The sequence below is a fragment of the Lepisosteus oculatus genome, chromosome 4, assembly GCF_040954835.1.
Source record: "Lepisosteus oculatus isolate fLepOcu1 chromosome 4, fLepOcu1.hap2, whole genome shotgun sequence".
Classification (NCBI taxonomy): domain Eukaryota; kingdom Metazoa; phylum Chordata; class Actinopteri; order Semionotiformes; family Lepisosteidae; genus Lepisosteus; species Lepisosteus oculatus.
In genome coordinates, this window is record NC_090699.1 from 46,882,707 (window position 1) to 46,904,237 (window position 21,531).

The following is a 21,531-nucleotide window of genomic DNA, read 5'->3' on the forward strand; positions in this document are numbered from 1 at the left end:
TTAATTCTATACCATTGTATAAGGATGCGTTCTAGGAAACGAAGTAACCAATTATATCAAAAGAAGTTATCTTTAGCGAATAGGGAGGTAGGCGGATTTTGGAACACTGCTAATCTTGTAAGCATAGGAAAGTGTGATAGATAAAAGAAAAATATTTAAGGACTGTTCTGGTTTAATTAATTTGAGAAAAATACACTGAGCATCTCTGTGTGTTTCGCTCCCATGCACATTAAATAAAAACGTCTTTTAACTTTTGAGATGGATTCTCCGACAAATCAAATTGGTATTGTGTTCGTGCGCCATCTATCGGCAAGAATGATGAAATATAAGAAAAAATAGCACCCAAACAAGGTGGGAAATGGCAAATACTGACAATATTGATAATTAAAATATTTTTTTTCTGACCTCAAGGGCCAGTTAAAACTGGCTGGTGGGCCGTAGTTTGCCCAGGGGTGGGTTAGTGGATACTTATGAGTTCTGGTTATTTTAACAGGAACATATCATATGCATATTATCACTGTATCTGGGAAACTAATGATTCTTTTGTTTTAATGTAGGGCATTTTTTATATAATTACAGAAATAAAACACTGCACATTTTGATTAGGTGTAAGCAGTATTTTTGTTAGTGTTGTCTATAGTTTTGGCAGTTTCTAAACCTGTCACTAACCTCCACAGATTTGTGTTACTGATTAGTATTTATGTACACATACAGATGCAGCCATTCAAAATGCACGGAACAAGCCTGTACCGCGGGCAACTACGGGTGCGCCACCGCACCATACTGTGGTATGTGATTGGCTGGCCAAAATGACGGACAGGGGCACTAGTGGTGCTTTGGGCGGTAGCGAAAAGATTTAATCATTTAATCTCTTTACTGTGCACATTTTAATCCGCTTAGTATTGAATATTTATATGGAATTTTACCACTAAAGGGAAATTTTAGTAGCTGAGCATAAAAAGAAGAGCATTAAATATTTACATATTTACATAAACATATTATGGAAACTGTATATGGCTTGGTAGTTTAAAGAAAAAATACGCACCAGTATTCCATTTCTCCCTAAACATTTTAAGCATTAAAGTCCTACATGTGGTTATTTCGAAACTTTTTTACATGCTCCTTCTGACCATATAACTGTATGTTTATATACTTTATGAAAATTGATAGTTTTAACCTTTTCTGCGAATACACTCGTTATCGGATTAAACAAAAGCATACTTTTAGAATTAATAGGAACTATAATATGGAATAGCGTATCAAAATAAATCAATAACGGTATAGCTATATTCATATACTGTTGCACAAACAGTAGTATAAGACTTTCTATTGATACAGTATGTGTATGGCTGTTTCAGTGGTTGTCACATGAGAGCTTAAGTGACTGATTTATTACCCTGAGGTCGGGTGTTCAAATCCAGCTGTCGCCATGAGTTTTCTTTTAACAAATAAACATTTCTTTGAAAAACTAAATTAGCAAATATTATTGCCATTATATTTACCTTTTTTATATTTCTACATATCACAACATGTTCGTACTGTATGTACACAGCGGTACCACAGGATGTAGGGCACAAATCCACGTGAGCCTTTTCATGCCCTACATTAATGTTGTGCATTCGCATGGTGCTGCGTGGTCTTCATCTCTCTCTCTCTGCGGGAGTGCTGACTGTGCCGACTTAAACCGGTTTCACAGGTATTTTCAAAGTAGAATAGAGTGAGTCTTCCAATGAAAGACACTCCACCTTCCCCCCACAGACACGTTTTCTTAGAAAAAGAGATTCACAACCCGAAGCTGTGTCTTCTGTGTAAAAAAATCGGTTTGAACACCATGGGTGCTGTTTTTAATAAGCTGCTGAGTAAAGTATAGGAATTTTCCTGCTGTTAGCAGTATTGTGTACAGTATATAGTTTTATGTATGGGCTGTGAAAAGTTTCACAAGTAGAGGTCTTTAAAATTAGGCTGGGCAAACGATTTTTTTAATTCTTAAAAAATAAATAAAAAACAAGATATAATTATGTGTTCCTGCTTAGATATTGCACGACTTTAAAAGCTATAAAAACAGGTTTCGATAGTTAATAACCACTTTTTATGCGTGAAAAACGTGTGATTTTTCTTCCTCGTGATCAGCTTAGAATCTCTGTCTACATTGTAAGATTTTTACTTCTGTTGTCTTCTAGGTATGTAGAACAGATCAGCAGGTCTTTTTCCCCAGAGGCTCTGAAAACAGCGTGTTTAAAATGTAAATCATTTTCTTTGACTTCTAAGTCTCTTAATTATCATTAAGCACAGGTTTCTTTTTTGATACCATCGTTAGACAAAGCAGGAACCTATTGTACTTTCTAATGATATTACACGTGGAAAGATTACAGATTTTAATCGTCTTTAATTTTGTTATACATTTTAGAAAAGTTCCATCTATACATACACCACAACACTATTCTCGATTGTATTTCTGAGTGCTATGTTACACATTGTTTTAAATACATTTAATTAAGAAAGTTAGGTGTTGGCATAAACTATTAGTAATCAATAATATTAAATTTAGCACTGTAATAAATTGTTGCCGAATCACGGCTTTGTGCGATAAGAACCATAGGAAGCAGAACAGCGCAGTCTCCAGTCACCCAGACTGTAAGCACGGGGATAAAGCTTTCTTTGATTTTTGATACTATTCTTTATTTCTTGTTTTCATTCAGCAGGAAAATTCATATTCTTTACTCAACAGTTTTTTTAAAAACAACACCCAATGATGTTCAAATCACAGAAGACTGACACAGCTATATTCGGCTAGTGTGTATTGGTTTAATTAAACACGCGTTCGTGATTTGACATGTTCCTTGTAACTACACTGCTGTCAATATTGTAGCAATAGACAAAATGAAACACTTGGAGTTTGTAATGTAGGGATTTCTATACGTCTTTATCTAGTGGTTTCATTAGTGACAAAGGCTAAACCGACCTGCCTGCCACATACACACACACCTCAGGATGGTGACGTCACTGCCTTTCCTATGAATCCTTTCATATGGAAATATTTTGACACTGCGCTTAACAATCTTAGGAAGGTCACAAAACAAGCCTGTTAGCCTGGATTTTGCCTAAAAAAAATCACGCCCGAGAAAGTGAAGTAGCATTAACTAGCAAAGGTGTTTCGCAGACGTAGGCATAGTACGTAATTCAGGCTTTATGAATTCTAATAATCAATAACCCTAATTAATCAAATCCCAGGTGTGAGTTCATAAAGCCTGAATTATGTACAATGCCTACTTCTGCGAAACACCTGATCATCTACTCTAAAGATTTCAGTGCTTAATGTATATTCTAATCGTAGTGGGGGCAGGGTGTGTGGGAACCGGAGTAAAGTTAACTTGAAGTTCGAGAATGATTTTGGACGCCTGTAGCTTTTTCACGAAACTTCCTGGAGTTACAAAAACACTTGCTGTGTGTACAAAGTACATTGTGACTGTTATCACAGCCTTCACTATGTAGTTTTTTTCCCATTTTTTTTACCACGCTCGAACATTCTTTTGTCCATATCTTCGCAAGGGAAACACAGAAAGCCTTCAAACCAAATGCATTTTAAAAACCACAAACTCCTGTTTTTCATCGATACGTAATTACGCAATTACTGGAACCCGGGGGGACCGCTGCGTACACACATTCACAACGCAAGAGATACTGCTCAATACAGCTTAGTGAGAAAAAACGTATATCACCATAGGAAACAAAACAGCGCATCCTCCAATTACCCAGACTGTAAGCACGGGAATAAAGCTTTGTTTGATTTCTGAAACCCTTTCTTTATGTCCTGTTTTCATTCGGGTAAGGGTCAACTATATATATACTGCTGGCAGCAGGAAAATTCAAATATTCTTTACTCAGCAGCTTATTAAAAACAGCAACGATGGTGTTCAGACTGATTTTTTTACACAGAAGAGTGACAGTTTTGTGTTGTGAAGAGAGAGAGAGTGCTCCTCGGCTGCAGTGCCAGGTGCATGCACAACATCGGCTTTGCACCCTGCACCCTGCGGTACCGCTGTGTACATACAGTACAAACATGTTGTGATATTTAGAAATATAAAAAATGTCAATAGAATGCCAATAATATTTGCTATTTTAGTTTTTGAAAGAAATGTTTATTTGTTAAAAGATCAGGATTTTAACACCTGACCTCACGCTTATAAGTCAGTCACTTAAGCTATTACGCCACAGACACAGTGATGTAGCATGGTGGTGAACCAGCCGTACACATATCAATAGGAAATCTTATACTACTGTTTGTGCAGTAATACTACAGCAACACTACAGCTACAGCAATACTACAATATATATTTCTAAATCACCTATGCGGGTTGTTCCCACGAACATGTATTGTGAGTATTTCTCGCATTGTGAACATATGTACACAGCGGTTCTGCAGGGTGTATGGCGCAAACACAAAGCGCTACATAATATATATCTTCTGTGTCGTATTAACATTGGAATGTTCCTTTTTACAAGTGTAAAAAGAGGCGATACACAACGTGTCTCCTCTTTAACTCTTCAGTTTACAGAAAATTCCGCCAGAGCCTCACAACATTGTCCAATAATGCTCTTCTTGTGTCTAATTTTAGTTAAGCAGGATTTGAGCTACAGACCATAACAAAAAACAGAATTCACTTTTTTCTTTTTCATCCGCAGCGATTCGGGTGTTAATAAAACTTGTTTACAAAGAAAGTGTAATACAGTAATACTACCTGCTATATAGATACATATATTTAGATCCTTAAATTAATATCATTATTAATTTCTTTAGATACACGATTCCATATTATATTTTCTATTAATCAAATTCTAAAATTATGCTTTTGTTTACTCCGATAACAAGCATGTTTGCAGAAAAGGTTAAAACGATCAATTTTCACAAAGTATATAAACGTACAGTAATATGGTCAGAAGGACCACGTAAAAATGTTTCCAAAATAACCACATGTAAGACTTTGATTCTTAAAATGTTTAGGGAGAAATGGAATACTGGTGTGTATTTTTTCTTTAAACTACCAAGACCAGCCATATACAGTATAGTTTACATACAGTAATATGTTTATGTTAAACTAAATTAATAGGTGAAAGGCACGGTGAATCTGAAATTCTCAAGACTAACTTTGTATGATTGGAAACAAATACATGATCAGAGCAACAAAATGCTGTGGTGTTACTTTCTGTCAATGAAAAAATAAAGTATTTTCATTTACAAAGAGGGTCACAAAGAATGTGGACCAGGGTAATACTTTGAGTTTACAGCTTGTCCAAGATCATTCATTATTAATATTATTAGTAATATCTTCGGTAAAGACTTTGATGCATAATTAAAATATTTATGATAAAGGTTATAGATTGTGTACTTTTGTCCAACTGAGCAATACTGCTTTCATAAAATATACCAACTTTTTAATGTATAATGATTAAAATGCTGTAATACACAGTTTAAATGTAAAAGTCTAAAGAATATACAACTTAAATTCTTAATTGAATAAAGATTGTCCCTCAGCAGTGATCAGGGTTCGAAACCGAGTGTTTTCTGGTGACAGCTCAAAGGCTGTACATGAGAGGTTAAGCTTTATTAGCTCCACTTGGCGGTTTTACAAGGTGATTCCAGATACTATTAACATAATCTAATTTCATTATGGTACAGCGCGGTATGACGCGTTAATTGCGACACGCCCACCGCGTTGTACCGCAGCATATCCCGCTCATTTTGAATGGCTACATCTGTATGTACCCTGAAAAGTCCATGGTCTCTTCGTTAGATCAGTGAGGAATCAGCTCTTTCTGCTGCTGGATCCAAATCCATCTGTTGCTCTTCTGCTGCTCGGCCCTCTTCTCCCTCCCTGTCCCCATCAGCTAGCTCCAGCCAAGGTAATCAAGTATGTATCCGGCTCTGGGCTGGGATTTTCTTGGCTGTGCTCTCTGTCCTGCATTGCTGTGCTTTAATGCAAGAAGTTTAATGACTCCTTTTGCTGCTGAAATTACTAATCTGTTTATGGCTATTTTTTCAAATGGGCCTTTTAAAAAACGTGCTTGAGCTACATGTTTGCTGTTATCAGGAATTGTTATTATGCTATATAAGTGAAGAACCATATCTTTGTATTTAAGTTCCTGCTTTTATCTGATTTGAATGCAGAATATACATTTTCTCACTTTTATTAAACTTTAATCTCTAATTCAACTCGTTTTCAGTAGCAGCAATTATAAGCTTTTTTATATTATTTCATAAAAGAGATGCATATTTCCAATTACTGACTTCACGTGGAAATTTGCAAGAGCTACTGGTCCTTCTGTGTCCTTAATTATTAGAGTGCTTCCTAATGCTTGCTTTTGTATAGTATTGTAAATGTTTCTTCCAGCCTCTCCCTAAATTGCATGCATTAAATTACAACAATATTGGTCGAACAGGTAATAGTAAAAACAACAAATGTATTCATCAACGTGCTTATTTTACGTAGTTGCTTTTGTATACAGGTATTACTCAACTAACATAGTTTTGACCAACTCAAACATGGTTTATTATGATTTTAGAAATAAGCCTATCCCCATATTTTAATCCACTCCAGGAAGGGAAAGGTAACTTCACTCCATAGAATAATTCAGAGGCATGAGATAAATATTAGTATTTGTGCTACTGGTTTGAACAAAGCAATGTTGAATCCATCCCTGCAAATCAGAAAATGTCCAAAAGTATTAAAATTGGTTAAAACATAAAATATTTAGTGGCAAATTATGTGTGGCTTAACCATTTTCTCTTCCTTATTACCACCTTTCTCTTGTCCACAATCTAACCTTAATTTACTTCTATTATCTTGTCTCAGTAAAAAACTAAAATGTAATGATAAATGTAAGAAATAATGAATAATGAAATTATTAATTAATGAAAATAAATGATAAAGCAATAACTTTATGAATGTATACACAAATTTGTATATTTTTATTACAGGGAAATTTACACATAACACAATTTCAATGTCGGGGAATACCTGTATGTAGGTAGTTTCGTTTTTTTTCTTTTTAGTATAGCTAGTGAAACAAAAGTAAAATTAATTAAATTATCTTTACCTTTTCTGTTCTTATCGTTCTTATCTCTACTATTTGCACTGGGTACATTGAAGACTTTTTATTGTGGTGGGATTTAGTTCTGTGCTGTTTGCCTTATAAGTAAGGTTTACCTCCTGAAAAATACTTTTCACAATTAAAACTACAACTTTCCTGTGAACCGTCTGTTATGTTGTAGAGGTTATATGGCTCACACTTTTCTACACAACAATCAGAAATAATAAATTCTTAACGTTTGCCTAGTCACATACATAACTAAAATTAGTAATGAATCTAACATGTTTGCATGTTACCAGCAGTGTTCTTTCTGTGTAATTGCAAGAACAAATTAAAGAAATGTTATGACCATAATGTATTGAATGCATTTGTAAAAACAAGTATTTTTCTGTTTCAGAAATAATATGTAAAGAGACCGCTTTAGATAACATCAAAATGTCAACTTCTGTGGATTCTGCAATTGCCCAGGAATGCTGCAATTATAAAATCGAAGTCTTTGAGGAAACAGTAGAGGTACTGTAATTGAGTAGGTTGCCTAGTAAAAAAACATACAGTAGCTCTGTATTGGGTATTGTGCCTTCTCTAAAGATAAAAAGTAAACAAAACTAAAGCTTAAATATTAATTTGGTTTCTTGATTATCTGTTTTTTTTTTACAGTATAAGAAACATACACCTTCTTCCAGTTTGTTACAAGAGAATACCAGTGATCATCAGTCGAGGTAGAGGTCACTTAATATCAAGCTATAATATGTCAAAAACTCATTACTGAGTTTTGAATGATACCAGTTAGAAAGCTGTGTGGAGCCTTATTAGAATTGTATGACCTTGAGCTCTAGATGGCACCACCTCACTATTGTAAATATTGAAGATTTGCATTTACATTGAAAACTAAAGCACTTACCCATTTTTGTTTACTATATACACTAGATACAACTTTAAACTATTTCACAGTTTTGTCAGCACATTGTTCTGTGCTAAAGACTGATTTGCCCATGGGTGTTTTGTCTTTGTTACAGTTGTTGCTGCTCTGGAGAAGACAGAAATATATGGAAGGATTACAAGTTCACCCCTGTGCTGCCTTTATCTTGTGTGTCTCACACTGCCACAGATCTGGACTTTACTGCATATCTAACTGGTCTCATCAGCAAAGCTTTATGGGAGAGTAATCAGAGAGAGTGCCATACTGATAAGAACAATGGTGGGCCTAAGGAAGTGAGGAGCCCATGTTCTAGTGATGGATATTTTGAAATGGATCTTGGTGAGAGAGAAGATAAAACAGGTTGCTCCACTTCTTCTGATGTGTTGGTAGAAGGTCCCGAGGATTTAGATAGTGAGGTTGTTCATATAACCAAAGTTCACTGGTTATATTGCATTAAAGTAAATAAAGGAATGAGGCAGACAACATCTTGTGTTGTGTTGACTAGCAAGTTGCTGGTTGTGTTCATAATTACCCAGGAAGAGGTCACTACCAGCTTACAAAGCATCACTGACCACTTAAATATTGATCTAGCTGTGCCATACACAGAAATAGAAACTGTTGGATTTTATATTCCAGAGGCATGTCTTTCCTTGAAGATAAAAACTTGTGATACTTGGTGGTACTTCCTTTCAGATTCCCAGAGCCTCAAAGAGATTTTCTGTTTAATGAGCGGGTCTAATCCTAGCTTGAAAAATTCAAGTTTTGGGTTAAGCTATGGAGATGTTTCACAAAAAGACTTCATAAGTCACCTTTTGGAATCTCAAGAATATGAAGAAGGTGACATAAAAGGTGCCTATGCAGCTCATCTTTTGGACTCTGCAAAAGTTCCTCCTTGTAACCAGCACACTCAAAGCATCTTTGCAGATTTCTTGGAACTAGAAGGGAACTCTCCACATTCTGATCTTTTTTCACAAGTGTGGCAGTCGGAGATGGAAAAAGAACTCTTCTGCATTCCTTGTTTTTTGTTTTTATCTCCACGGTATCTCTACATTATTAAAGTTGACTTTTTTGCACTTGCCAGGACTTCTAAAGATCAGATGCCAAGCGATTCTTGTGTTAAACTTACCAAAATCCCACTGGCCTTTGTGCTTCTTGACTCCCAACAGAAGTGTGCTAGCAGTAGTGCCCTAGCAGCTCACAGATTTCATGATAGCCATGTTCTTCAGCTTTTGACTGGATACAAGTTTGTCACTGCAGTCTTTGTACTGCCTCATGACAACTTCTTATTTCGTAGACTGTTTAGTCATGTCCGATCCAGCCTGCGAGATGTGAAGACTGTCGCTTTTTTCCAGACAAAGAACTGTACTAAGACAGCAAACAGTTGTCAGCTGAACTCCACAGTAACCAAGGAGACTCCTGAGTGCAGGTATAGTGGACTATTAATTGCCTTATAATAAAAGACCATAGTGGAATAAATAGGTTAATCATCCACAGAATGTTTGAATACCAACAAGTTGGTAGCACTGTGATTAAATTTCTTCATCATAATCTGAAGGACTTTAGTCAGACACGCCCTGAATCATGTGATTTTCAATCATTTAAACCTTTTGTGCAACATATGCCTTCTTTTTAAGTAATTTATTTGTTCACTCCTGTTCAACCTACTCTCACAATTTTTTTCAATTACATTTATTTTTCAGTATTGTTTTCTGTTGTGTATATTTTAACAGTGTAGTTGCCAGTTATGGTCCATTATCAGAATTACTCTAGTAAGTGAAGCTTTTACTGTCATTATAATCCATTATTCAAAAATGTTTTCTTTTTGGTTAGTTTTAATTTCTCTGTGTATATTATTGTATGTTTATCCAAAGCTTTTTGGTGTTGTAGTCCTTAAATTTGTTTCTTTTTTTTTCTTCATCAGTCTTCAGGATTTGTCAAGGCCTCGTTTAACCCTTTCACTGCTGTATCCCTCTGATCCTTTGATACAGAAGCTGAGTGATGAAAATCAATGTCCATTTCACCTATCTGTTTCCCCATCTCTTCATTTTCTCGCCAGTCTGAAGGGGAACGATTTAGTGGAGTTTTTCTATAACAGCATTGCTGAGGTAATTTATTAAAAAGAAATGTGGTTAAAGTTATTTCATTTTTTTACTGTTTAACCAAGCAGTGTATGTACAGATGCAGCCATTCAAAGTACGTGGTACAGACATGTACCGGAGGTAATTGGCTACGGCGTCGCGCATCGTGGCGCGCAATGGCGCAAAATACCGCGGTATGTGATTGGTTGACCGACAGGGGCACTCGTGGTCCGTTGGTTGGTCGTAGAAAGATTTACAGTTAATGTCTTTACTGTGCCCATTTTAGCATTGGATATTTATATGGAATTTTACCACCGAAGGGAAATCTTAGTAGCTGAGCATAAAAAGAATAGGAGCATACTGTAACGCGTGTGAAGGCCATAAATGATATTAATTTTGGAACATAAACATACAGTATATGGCTGGTCTCGGTACGCAACACAAGAATAGTACACTCTGTACATTGTCTGTTGATAATGTTTCTGTAGTGCTTTTTCAGCATTCTGCATGTGACCTTGCCGGTGGTGCTGTGGGTTAGGTTCCTGACTCCCACGTCACACGCTCTGTGTTTGAATCCCACTGGAGCCATGACTTTTTTTTAACAAACATTTCTTTGAAAAAATAAAACGTTTCCCTGGGTCAGAGATTAAATAAAACCTCACTCGCACCAAACAAATTTATATTTCTAAATATCACAACATGATTGAATTTAAGTCATTTTAATAACAATGAATAGTCACCTAGGCATTACAATATAAACATTTCTGTTGATTTAAATCGCGTTTTGATTTAAATCGCAAACGTGGGTTTAAATATATGTGTTTTTTGATTCACAATCAGACAGATGCAACATAAATTGATATCTTTGTCTTCTAAGTATCTTAATAAACTTTCAGCATAGCTTTCTCCCCGTTTAGACTTATTTTTCTTGGGATCTTGGGATCAAACGTGGAAAGATTAGATTGTAATCGTTTTTATTTTTTAAATACATTTTAGAAAAGTGTAATCTATATTAAAAAGCTGTACACCACCTGCTATAAAGATACATATTGTAATACTTTCGGGTTTGGATAGGACAGACACAAGAACTCAGACTTACGGAGTTAAAGCAAGTTAAAGCCTTGATTTTATATATCACCTTTAGAAGTGGCCATTCTCTGTGTAGACACATAGCAATAAATCCATAGCTCTGGTCAAAAATAGATTGAAATAGTGTTCTTGTGTTTTTATTGACCTATTAATGTAGGGGGATGTACAGTTTTATCATCACTGAAAAAGCCAAAAATAAACAGTTTTGTTATGAAAACAAATTCTGCACACTGAAATTCCTAATCCCTTAATGCTTATTCCTTAAGTGAGTATAAAGAAAATTAAAGTTTTGATCCAGAAGAAGTATGAATGTTAAATGTTTCTGTTTTTTTTAAACCCCCCTTGGGCTACAAAGGCAAAATTATGGGGATTTTGAAGACAGTTTCCTAGCACTGGAAACTTCTGGATGATTTTTTTCCTTAAATTACAGGTGGAGAATGAAGAACTAAAACACATATTGTGGTCATCGGTGGTGTTTTACAGATCACCTGAAATGGAAATAACTGCCTGCATCATGCTTTCCACTAAAGCACTATACTTTGTGCTGGACAATTCAGCCTCCCAACTTGCTGATCAAACACGTAGGAATTTCTAAATTGTTTCTAATTAAGCCATATATGTACACATATGGAGATATGATGTTTTAAGGCCATTTTTAAATACAAAATAGAGGTCACATGTTTCCAGCACTTTTTTGATAACATTTACCTTATTACTGTTTTGCAGAACGGGAAAGTAATGATTTATCATTTTGTTGATATACAGTGGAAATTTACACTCCTTTTAGAATATTGCCATATTTGTTTTCAATTTTTTTTACAGAATGTTTTACTTTTTACAAAAATGTGTAATGAATGATAAGTGTTTCAAGAAACGCCAGTGGTCTTGTGTGTAGATTTTATTGCTTTCTGAGATTTGTGTAATTACTTGTCACGGCTGTTGTTTTATGTTTTTTGTCCCTGCCAGTAGCTTGGAACTGGAAGCCGGATGTGAACAAAAGAGACTTCATGCTATCATACTGCTTTGCATTGAAGATGAATGATCTGATATCTGTTAACATTGGGCTTTTTGATCAGTACTTTAGAGTAGTGGGTGAGTTTTTAGCTTTGTTTTCCTTATGCTGTATATGACAGCTGCTATTTTTCCAAGGCATTTTTCCAAGAATCATGATAAAAATAAGGAAACAAAACAGAATCTTAAAATATTGCATAACACAATACATACTGAGCGCTATTAGTGGGGAGGAGAGCAGAGTAATGAAGCCAATTCATAGATGGGGATTATTAGGAGGCCAATGGGAAATTTGGCCAGGACACCGGGGTTACACCCTACTCTTTTCGAGAAACACCCTTGGATGACCACAAGAGTCAGGACCTCAGTTTTATGTCTCATCCGAAGGACGGCGCCTGTTTACAGTATAGTGTCCCCATCACTATACTGGGGCATTAGGACCCACATGGACTGCCCCCTGCTGGCCCCACTTCCAGTAACAACCTTAGTTTTTCCCATGAGGTCTCCCATCCAGGTACTGACCAGGCTCACACCTGCTTAGCTTCAGTGGGTTGCCAGTTGTGAGTTGCAGGGCTATATGGCTGCATATAATCATGAATGTATTTTACAATGGCAACACTGGCATTAAGACGATGTTGACAGGTCTTAATACTTTCACAATCAACATATTTCAGTTTTTTTCTTTAGTTTTTGCTGAAATTTTCTATACTTTATCTTACCTTTAGATATTTTCAATTTGAGTTTTCAGAGTTTGAATAAAATAATACATTTAAAAATAAGTGTCTAAATCATTTTAGTAATTTTACAAAATGGGACACTATAGGAAGTGTCTTAATAATTTTGCAAAGCACCCTGTAAGAAAATATAAGAAAATGTTTCAGCAAATACTTAGAAGGGAGGAATGGAACCAGAAGTGCGAAATGTACAGTAGCTCCTTATTCCACTACAATAATGGTATGGTACTGTTACTGCTAAAATCTATTGCATTATACTGTCTTACCTGAGGTGCCTTGAATATGTTTCCCCTCTGTAGTATGGAGATTAATGTCTTCTATTTTTCAGGCCCATCTGCTGATCAGATCATTTCTTGCCTGACCAGAGACAGTTATGGTACTCACCGATTCATACAACAGCTTATGACAGTTCTGTCTTTACTGGAAAAACTTCCATCTCCAGAACCACTGGAACAGGATTTTTACACTGAATTTGGAAACAAAAATAGAGGTATTATTGTTAATGCTTTTGTTATTTCAGTTCCATGAGATATTTCAGTTCTTATTAACTGATTTTTTTTATAATGGCAGGTAAAATGGAAAACTATGAGCTTGTTCACTCCAGCAGAGTGACATTCATATACCCCAGTGAAGAGGAGATTGGGGACCTCACATACACTGTGGCCGAAAAAATGGGGGAACTTCATAACCCACAGTCCTTTAATATCCTTCTATATATGCTAGTTTTTCAAGTCCATCATTGTGAAAGCTCAGAACTAGGGAATAAGTATCTCCTTCAACCCAAAACTTTAATTCTTACCAGTTCTGACATATTCCTGTTTGATGAGGACTATATCAGCTACCCACTGCCAGAGTTTGCTAAAGAGCCCCCTCGGAGAGAAAAGTATTTCCTGACGGATGCTAGGAGGGTCCGAGATCTTGACAGGGTTTTGATGGGCTATCAGACCTACCCTCAGGCCCTCACCTTTGTTTTTGATGACTTCCAAAGTCCTGATATGTTGTGCAACCTGACGATGGACCATTTTGGCAATGAGCTCAGTGCTGTGGGGAAAAAGAGAACTGGCTGCAGCAATGACAGAGAGGTCCAATGGTGTGTATTCGTCCCTGCAGCTGACAGCAGAGAAAAGCTGATTTCTTTGCTGGCTCGCCAGTGGGAGACACTGTGCAGCAGGGAGCTGCCTGTGGAGCTAACAGGGTGACACATGATGCACATTTTAAACTTGTCTAAGAGTAAAATGTCAAAGATTCTTCTAACTGAAATCCTTTTTTTTACAGTTTCCTCACAGCACATACTGGGAATTTGTACATAGAACAAATGAGTCCACAGAATTTAATGTTTGCTGTTGTCTGTTGCGGAGTTTTCTCTCTTTAATGCTGCTTCAAGTAACAATTTAGTACAATCTGTGTTATGTAAATAATTTACATTGGTTGGTATCAATAGTATTTGTAAACAAAAATGCATTATTTTGTTTGGAATTCTGACATTTTCTTTTGATTCAGAGAGAGGAAGGCTGACATCTTCAAAGATTCTTTTTATGAGAAATCATTTGTGTTTCTGTAAGATTATATTTGTAATCTGTATTTATTGTTTTATGTTGAACTGGAGACTAGTTGTTTGGATGCTATATATGAAAGCCAATAAAAAGTACATAGGATAGCCTATATTAAAGTAAACATATCACATACTGTACCGTATATGTGCTTTGAATTTGCCCATACCACAGTTTCTGGAATGCTATTCTTATTTTTCTCTGTATAAAGGACAATAATAGTTATATACAGTATAGGAACTAAAATGTATTTTTAAATTGCTTAGAAATGAAGATTCATCACACTAGTTGTTGCAAGTCATGTTAAAAAGTTTGAAACTTGTGTATGCTTTTTTTGTTCACATTATGTAAGCACACATTTAAAAAACAAAATTAGTATAATTTGTATGTCCCACTACACAGTGAAGTTATATACATTCACACTGCCTGTCTTACATAATTTATACCTGTGAAATATATAAACATTTACACTCAATTGCCAGTGTTTGTTTAATTATTTACATTTTCATTTTATTTTGTATGAGGGTTAGATTTTAATCACAGTAATTGTCAATGTAAATTACATGTTGTAAACCCCATAGTCTCTTAAAATAAATCAAAGTTCTTTTAAATGCTATGGAAATGTGTTTGGTAGGTTATTTTAAGTTGTTTTATGTTATTCTTTTTAACATATATTGCACTAAGAGATTTAAAAATGCAACAAAAGTATAGGAACACATGGCACACATTTCATATTGCTTCTTGTAATATTTAAATTGAAATGTTAGGTCTTTAGCTTGCCACCATCTCACCTTCTCTGCTGTGGTAATGTAGTTATGCTTTTTACTTTTAGTTTTTGCTTTGTTTCCAGATTGAGACCCATATTTGTCACCTGAAACAAAAAATTATTTTAACTGTTACATTGCTGCATTTTTATAAAATCATGAAATCACCTTAATTTTTTCACAGTTAAATGATGAGAATAATGAAAGCACCAGGCAAGTCTGGGTTATTTGAGAGATGATGGTTGTTTGAACGCAGAGAGTGAAAACAGGAAATGTCTGCCTTTCCTTGGAGGTGGAAGTCTGCATTTGAAGTATTTTTGGCAGTGATCTTATCCATGAAATCCTGTTTTTCTTTTCTTTGCTGAACCTTTTCAAGATTGGGAGAATCTGAAACACAAGAAAAACACATGAAAACATTTTTTGTCTAATGTACTGCGTGATAATAAATTGGGCAGCAAAATTCAATACTCTAATGGACATTTTTCTGTCAGCAAGACAAAATCGTATACATGAAAATGAAAAAAAGTAAAATCTTTATGTAATGTACTGTAGTAAAAAAAATACTGATTAAAGATATAACAGGAAATAATTTTCAGGCCAAGACCACAGACTTCATCTTTAGTTAATGCTGCTGTTTTCTTGGAAATCGGTTGGAAATGTTTTCCTCTGCCTTATCGCTTTGTCATCTTGATGAAGATTCCTGAAATAACAAGGTCATCTACAGACCTGCTGAGATCTGCTATTTTTTATGTTTTTCCTGAGCTAAAACTCAACATTGCCATTTGACCTATATTTAGGTAAACACTACAGTACAATTTCATTATCAAGCATTGTGTTCCCTATCCTACAGCTCTCCAATCCTGAAGAATATTTAGATATCTTTAACAAATGAAGAAATTATTCATATTCAAGACAATCTTGGAACAAATTCAGTCATTCAAGTGACATTAAAATAAAGCCAGAGACATGAAATAAAACCAGACCTTATTTTGCCCTTTGTAGGGCTTTCTTGATTAATCCAGATGATCAGTGAGTGATTGGGCAATGCCTTCTGTATGTTTATACTAGTGTTGCTTACTAAAGTGGATTTACTGTACAAATTCCTTTTAACCACACATTGCTATTTTCAATTCCAGTTCCTTATTCCAGTTCTTCCTCTGTTTCTATTATGTTTTCTGCATATTTCAACTTAAATTCAGTGATGCATAAAGCAGATATATACAGTAGTGCCCTCCAAATGGTTTTGGGAAGCATTGTTTTACCCTTATTGCCAAGTGATGTGATCATGAGACTATGATGAATAAGTACAATTTAATATGCATCTCATTTTTATGCAACTGCATATTTTAACAAAAACATTTTTGTTATTCTGGTGACTTCAAGGAACCATAAGTATTGGAACACATTTACTTTACTGTACCTTACAAGTATAAAAGTCAGCAATGGACTGCATATCCCTTTAAGCCACTTAGAATGTAAAACGCAGCTCTGTTGGATTTAAATCAGTTGGAGTTAAATCAGATTCTCCTGATAAACTGCTTAGTTATACATTGGTCATATGTTTTCAGTTATTGCTTCCTGCATGGTGAATTAGCAAGCATTTTCTTTTACATAAGCAGGCAAGATGATTCTGTAAACATCAGAATTAATTCTGTTGCTGCTATTATAGTTTAATTAGTTACATCATCAATAAAGATGAGTTCCAGAGGTGGTTATACATGTTGAGTCCATGATATTAACTCCATTATGCTTCTCAGATGGGCACATGATATTTGGAGCAGCTTCATTTTCCTTCTTCGCAATCTTGGTCTGATTCGTCTATAACAAATTCTCTTGGCTTATCATTCTACTTCCAAGCAAATTTCTAATCTAGCGTTTTTTTGTTGTTCTTGGTGCAAAATCTCTTCTGGGTTTAATATCTCACAGTGTAACCTTTGTAATTCTGCTGCCTCGGTCTTGTAAATGTAGATTTTTGTATTGTCATTCCTGTACTCTGGAGGTTGTTGACAATTCCAGTGGCAATGTTTTAGTATTCCTGACAGCTTTAAATGTTTCCATTCCATTAACTGCAATGTTTTTCTTGGCCATTCCAGTCTGGTCTGATTGGTACTGTATTTATACTTGTGATTTTTAGCTTCTTGAGTACATTCCAAATTGTTTATTTTGGATGCCTTGTTTGTGTGTTATAGTTCTGATTGCATTTTCTTTTCTTTCAGATTTACTGTTGCCTACTTTTTATTACAAATATTTTTGGTTCAGGGTGGCATGGTGGCACAGTGGTTAGCATTGCTGCGTTGTAGTACTGGGGCCCCAGCTTAATTGTGGACTTGGGGTGTTCTCAGCGTAGAATTTGTATGTTCTCCCTGTGCTAACACAAGTTTCCTCCAGGTTCTCCAGTTTCCTCCCACAGTCCCAAAATATACAGGCAGGTTAATTGGCTTCTGGGAAAATTGGCCCTGGTCGTGTCTGTGTCAACACTCATGGATGCATCAGCTCTTGCCTGCCCTGTGATGGACTGAGTGTACCCTGCCTTGCACCTGTTGCTTGGATAGCAGGATAGGTTTCAGCTCCCATACAACCCTAATTGGAAGAAGATTAGAAAATGGATGGATGGGTGTTTGGTTCATAGTGAAAATCCTAGTTTAGAAGCCACAGTTTGTTTGGCAGGCACTGTAGAAAGAAGTACTGAAATATAATTTCACTTATATAAAGACAAATATAGTCTCTTTTTTTCTTTTTTTAGAAATCTGAACTCAAAAGTCTTAAAGGATATGTACACAATTTTTCTGCTGCACTTAAAACAGGGTTTCTGATTCACTGGATGTGAAGGGCTAATATAAGGAAGTGTAGCACCAGGCTACATTCGAACACTTTTTACATTGGAAGGCCAGTGGAGGTGGCTCAGCAGATCATCATTCAAGCAATTGTGAGAGAAGGCTATGCTCTTAGAGCATCCTGTGGCCTTTCAAGATGATATGCATAACAAGCTTTTGAGAGTCAATACTTACAGTATGGCTGCCTTTTTAGAATGAGCTTTATAAGTGATTTTTAGAACTGAGATCTAGGTTCTCTGTACATTTTTTAACAAAAGCAGTTCAATCAGAATAAAGTAGTGCGGTAAGAAAAAATTCTTACTGCAAGCAATTTGGCATGCATGGAAAAATCTCTTGCAAAACCAAGATCATTTCTCTTGGCCATGAGATGCTTGTGTAACACTCATGGATGCATCAACTCTTTCTTCATATTATGCTAAAAACCATTTAAATTGAAATGTTATGTTAAAATTGCAGTTTCAGCAGTTCTTCTAATTCTCCCATTTCAGCAAAAATTAACTTTTACTTACTCATCAATTAAAAAAGAATAGGTGGAAATGTCTCTCAACATTCACATGCAATAAATGGCGATGAAGCTTTTTTATCTAGGTGGAAGAGAAGGGCAGAGTAGTTCTACACTCCCTCATTGTTACTATTTGACCCTGGAAGTCACAAGATGTTTGTCTCCATTGGAAGATCAGTATTTAAGACTTGCTAAGAAATATTTGTATTTCTCCATTTTTCAGTTCTTATTTTACTTCTGACAGATTACATATTACTATACGTTCAATTTTGAAAATAGCTGTAAAGAAGACTATCTCAAAATTCTTATTTTGTAAATTTTACTTTATAAAGACACATTTTAAAACTTTTCTATTATGCTTAATTTTATTAAAAGTAAATATATTCTCACACCTATGCTCAGTAAGAGCATTTTTGTTTTGTTTTGTGGTTCTATATCAAATCATCTTTATTGATCAAACTAAATCATCCACATCTAAAATAGACTGAAGGAGAAATGTGTATTGAAGAGGAAAGATGGCAAGTCTAACAAGAGTTAGACAAAGTATCCAAGTAGAATATCAATTTATCATAAATTAGCATTAAATATACTGTAGTATTAAAATTAAAAATTGTCATTTTAAAAATGACTTTATTGGTTTTATAAATATATACATAATGTGATCATATGTAAATATAAAAATCAGTTTATTATGCATTCATATCCTGGTATGAAAAATAATAGTTAAGATTACTGAATTCAAAAAAATTGGTAGACAGCAAGCTATACTTATTTTTTAACAGATCCTTTGTTCTTTAATGGTGCTGAATTTTGCAATCTTATCGGCTGACAGGCAAGGATTTCCGCCTAATGCTTTGAGCTGATATAAAAGAGGAAATCGGTAGACTTTCCTGTTTGGAAAAGATTTTTCTACTCTTTTCTCTGTTGAAACATGCATTCAGTTATTTCACCTTGCAGTAACTCAGATAAGTTGGAATGTGTTTAAACTAGATTTACTTCTTAAAAATAAAAGGTGGAATGTGAAATACACAATATATTTTCTACAGCTTAGTTCCTGTTTATGTCTCTCAGGAAATTTTGAGGGAAATTTCTCTGATGCACTCTGGGCAATCACTGTATGCTTACTGGATACATAATGCATTTTTTTCTTATTTTAGGTTTAATGGTTTCATCTAATGCACAAAACAATGAGGTAAGGCAATTTATTTTTTCATTTAGAAATTTTCAAACCGTGTCACCTTCTTTGTGAAATTTAAAATTGTTTTGTTTTACTGTATAGTTTTTATATGACAATAAATGCTTCTGTGCATTTCCATTTAAGTTAAACCTGTAAATATCAATTATAAACTAAAAGAAAAGCAATTTTGAACTTTTCCTCTTCTTGTTACTTGGCTTTAATAAAATAAAACATTAGGTTTAAATATGCAGTTCCTCACTCTGGTTATGGGAGATTTTCCCCATTGCATAAGACATCAACAGCTTAGTACCACAGAGATGATGAGCAGTTTACCTCGGGGGTTTATAACTTCCAAAGACAAAAAACACCTGTTGGATTTTGTATCTTAAAACCAGAGATGGGAACTCCTGATTTTAAATTTATAAAATTATTTTAAATGCTGATTTGAATGTTGTCATTGAAGACCATAGCAGAAGATTCTTAAAAGTAATTTTGAGCAACACGCAAGAATGGAAAGAGATTGTAGATATTTTTCAGTTCACCACATTTATTTAGAACCCTGTGCACTGTGGTAAAAAAAAAGCTCATTTTTTAAAGACAACACCAAATCGCTGTGATGTGGTCAGTACTGTCCAGTTCATGACTCCTTGCACATCCTGTGCTGCATCACCAACTGTGCTGTGTCCCAGAGGCTCACGCAAAACAACAAAGAACATTGGAATCAGAGACTGCAGGTAAAACTTGATGTTAATTCTCAAGCAGTACTGACAAACCTAAGAAAAAAGTGGATATGACTTTAGAGCTGGTAAACACATTGGATAGAAGGCATACAGTATATTTGGAACAAGTAATAGGTTTATTCCATGCTGAAAAGAGACAAAATACAGTATATTTTACATGCAGACATTGTTGGTCCTCCTTAGCAGCTGATCATATGTGAAATACACTTTTAGATTAGCATGCCGATTGACTAGAATGTTTTTAAGATGACAAAGTAAATTATGACAATATATGATATTGCGACCTAGGTCAGGGTTTTATAGTTCTAGTACACAGACCTTGTAATTTTGTACTGCCAATTATTATACCTACCCAATCTGAAATAGCGGCTGTGTTTTTCACACTATGGGCTCGCACCTATGAACCTCACAACTGCAGGCAGGGTAGAGCAAGGAATTGCAGGCAGACTTCTCCAACCAGCCCACCTTCTAGGCACATGTCATAGGTAGCACAGCTCTGTAACGCAGGATCAGATTGGATGATTGGCATGTCCTTCACCAGCAGCACTGAATGCTTGCAAGCACATGGGAGGCTACATGGGATTCTATTATGGCAGATTAATCCCACTTTTCCCTGAATTGCACTTGCAAAATACTGATTAAAGCTTGAACTGGATCATAGAGCTCAAAGTACTCAGAGGAGTCTCTTCAGCACATCGGGCTTCTAAAATCCACACCCTGGTCTAAAGAAGATGAAAATTGAAAGAAACACATGAAACCAACAGATTTTTAGGTGCACTGCTGTTTGCGGCCATGCTCTTTCCCCCTTCTGTATTCCAGTTATTCCATAGAACAGGCAGGCAAGAGCATTACCCTGCCTGGGTGCAGACACTCCTGTGAGAAGACTATTACTGAGCACAGGTGTTGTCCAGATTACTGGGGTCCTGACTGTCTACGTAAGTCATTAATTGCTTTTGTATAAAAGTTTTTCTCACAAGCATTATATATTTTGTAACCCCCGCCGCTCATCAATTTCTTACAGCTTTTCCCTTCTGGCATTAATGG

General features: G+C 35.4%; 2 protein-coding genes across 13 annotated transcripts in view; both read left to right on the forward strand.

Annotated features, from left to right (window-relative positions):
* The window catches only part of nisch (nischarin), a 39,413-nt gene extending 24,468 nt beyond the window's left edge, over positions 1 to 14,945 (forward strand). For 2 of the 12 annotated variants that reach the window (XM_015347215.2, XM_015347217.2), the window contains 9 exons: positions 5,793 to 5,901; positions 7,487 to 7,602; positions 7,747 to 7,808; positions 8,106 to 9,434; positions 9,930 to 10,113; positions 11,606 to 11,756; positions 12,142 to 12,267; positions 13,249 to 13,410; positions 13,491 to 14,945. In XM_015347215.2, coding sequence (XP_015202701.1) covers positions 5,793 to 5,901; positions 7,487 to 7,602; positions 7,747 to 7,808; positions 8,106 to 9,434; positions 9,930 to 10,113; positions 11,606 to 11,756; positions 12,142 to 12,267; positions 13,249 to 13,410; positions 13,491 to 14,119 — 2,868 coding nt within the window. In that variant the 3' untranslated portion in view covers positions 14,120 to 14,945. Of the gene's footprint in view, positions 1 to 714; positions 789 to 5,792; positions 5,910 to 7,486; positions 7,603 to 7,746; positions 7,809 to 8,105; positions 9,435 to 9,929; positions 10,114 to 11,605; positions 11,757 to 12,141; positions 12,268 to 13,248; positions 13,411 to 13,490 lie in introns of those variants that run through there. The other 10 variants (XM_069189307.1, XM_069189309.1, XM_015347216.2 and 7 more) reach the window with 9 other exon arrangements.
* Positions 14,946 to 19,457: 4,512 nt separating this feature from the next.
* stab1 (stabilin 1) overlaps positions 19,458 to 21,531 on the forward strand; it is a 77,493-nt gene continuing 75,419 nt past the window's right edge. Inside the window, exons 1-3 of the mRNA XM_015347182.2 lie at positions 19,458 to 19,762; positions 20,345 to 20,481; positions 21,307 to 21,422. Coding sequence (XP_015202668.2) covers positions 19,688 to 19,762; positions 20,345 to 20,481; positions 21,307 to 21,422 — 328 coding nt within the window. The 5' untranslated portion in view covers positions 19,458 to 19,687. The remainder of the gene's footprint in view (positions 19,763 to 20,344; positions 20,482 to 21,306; positions 21,423 to 21,531) is intronic.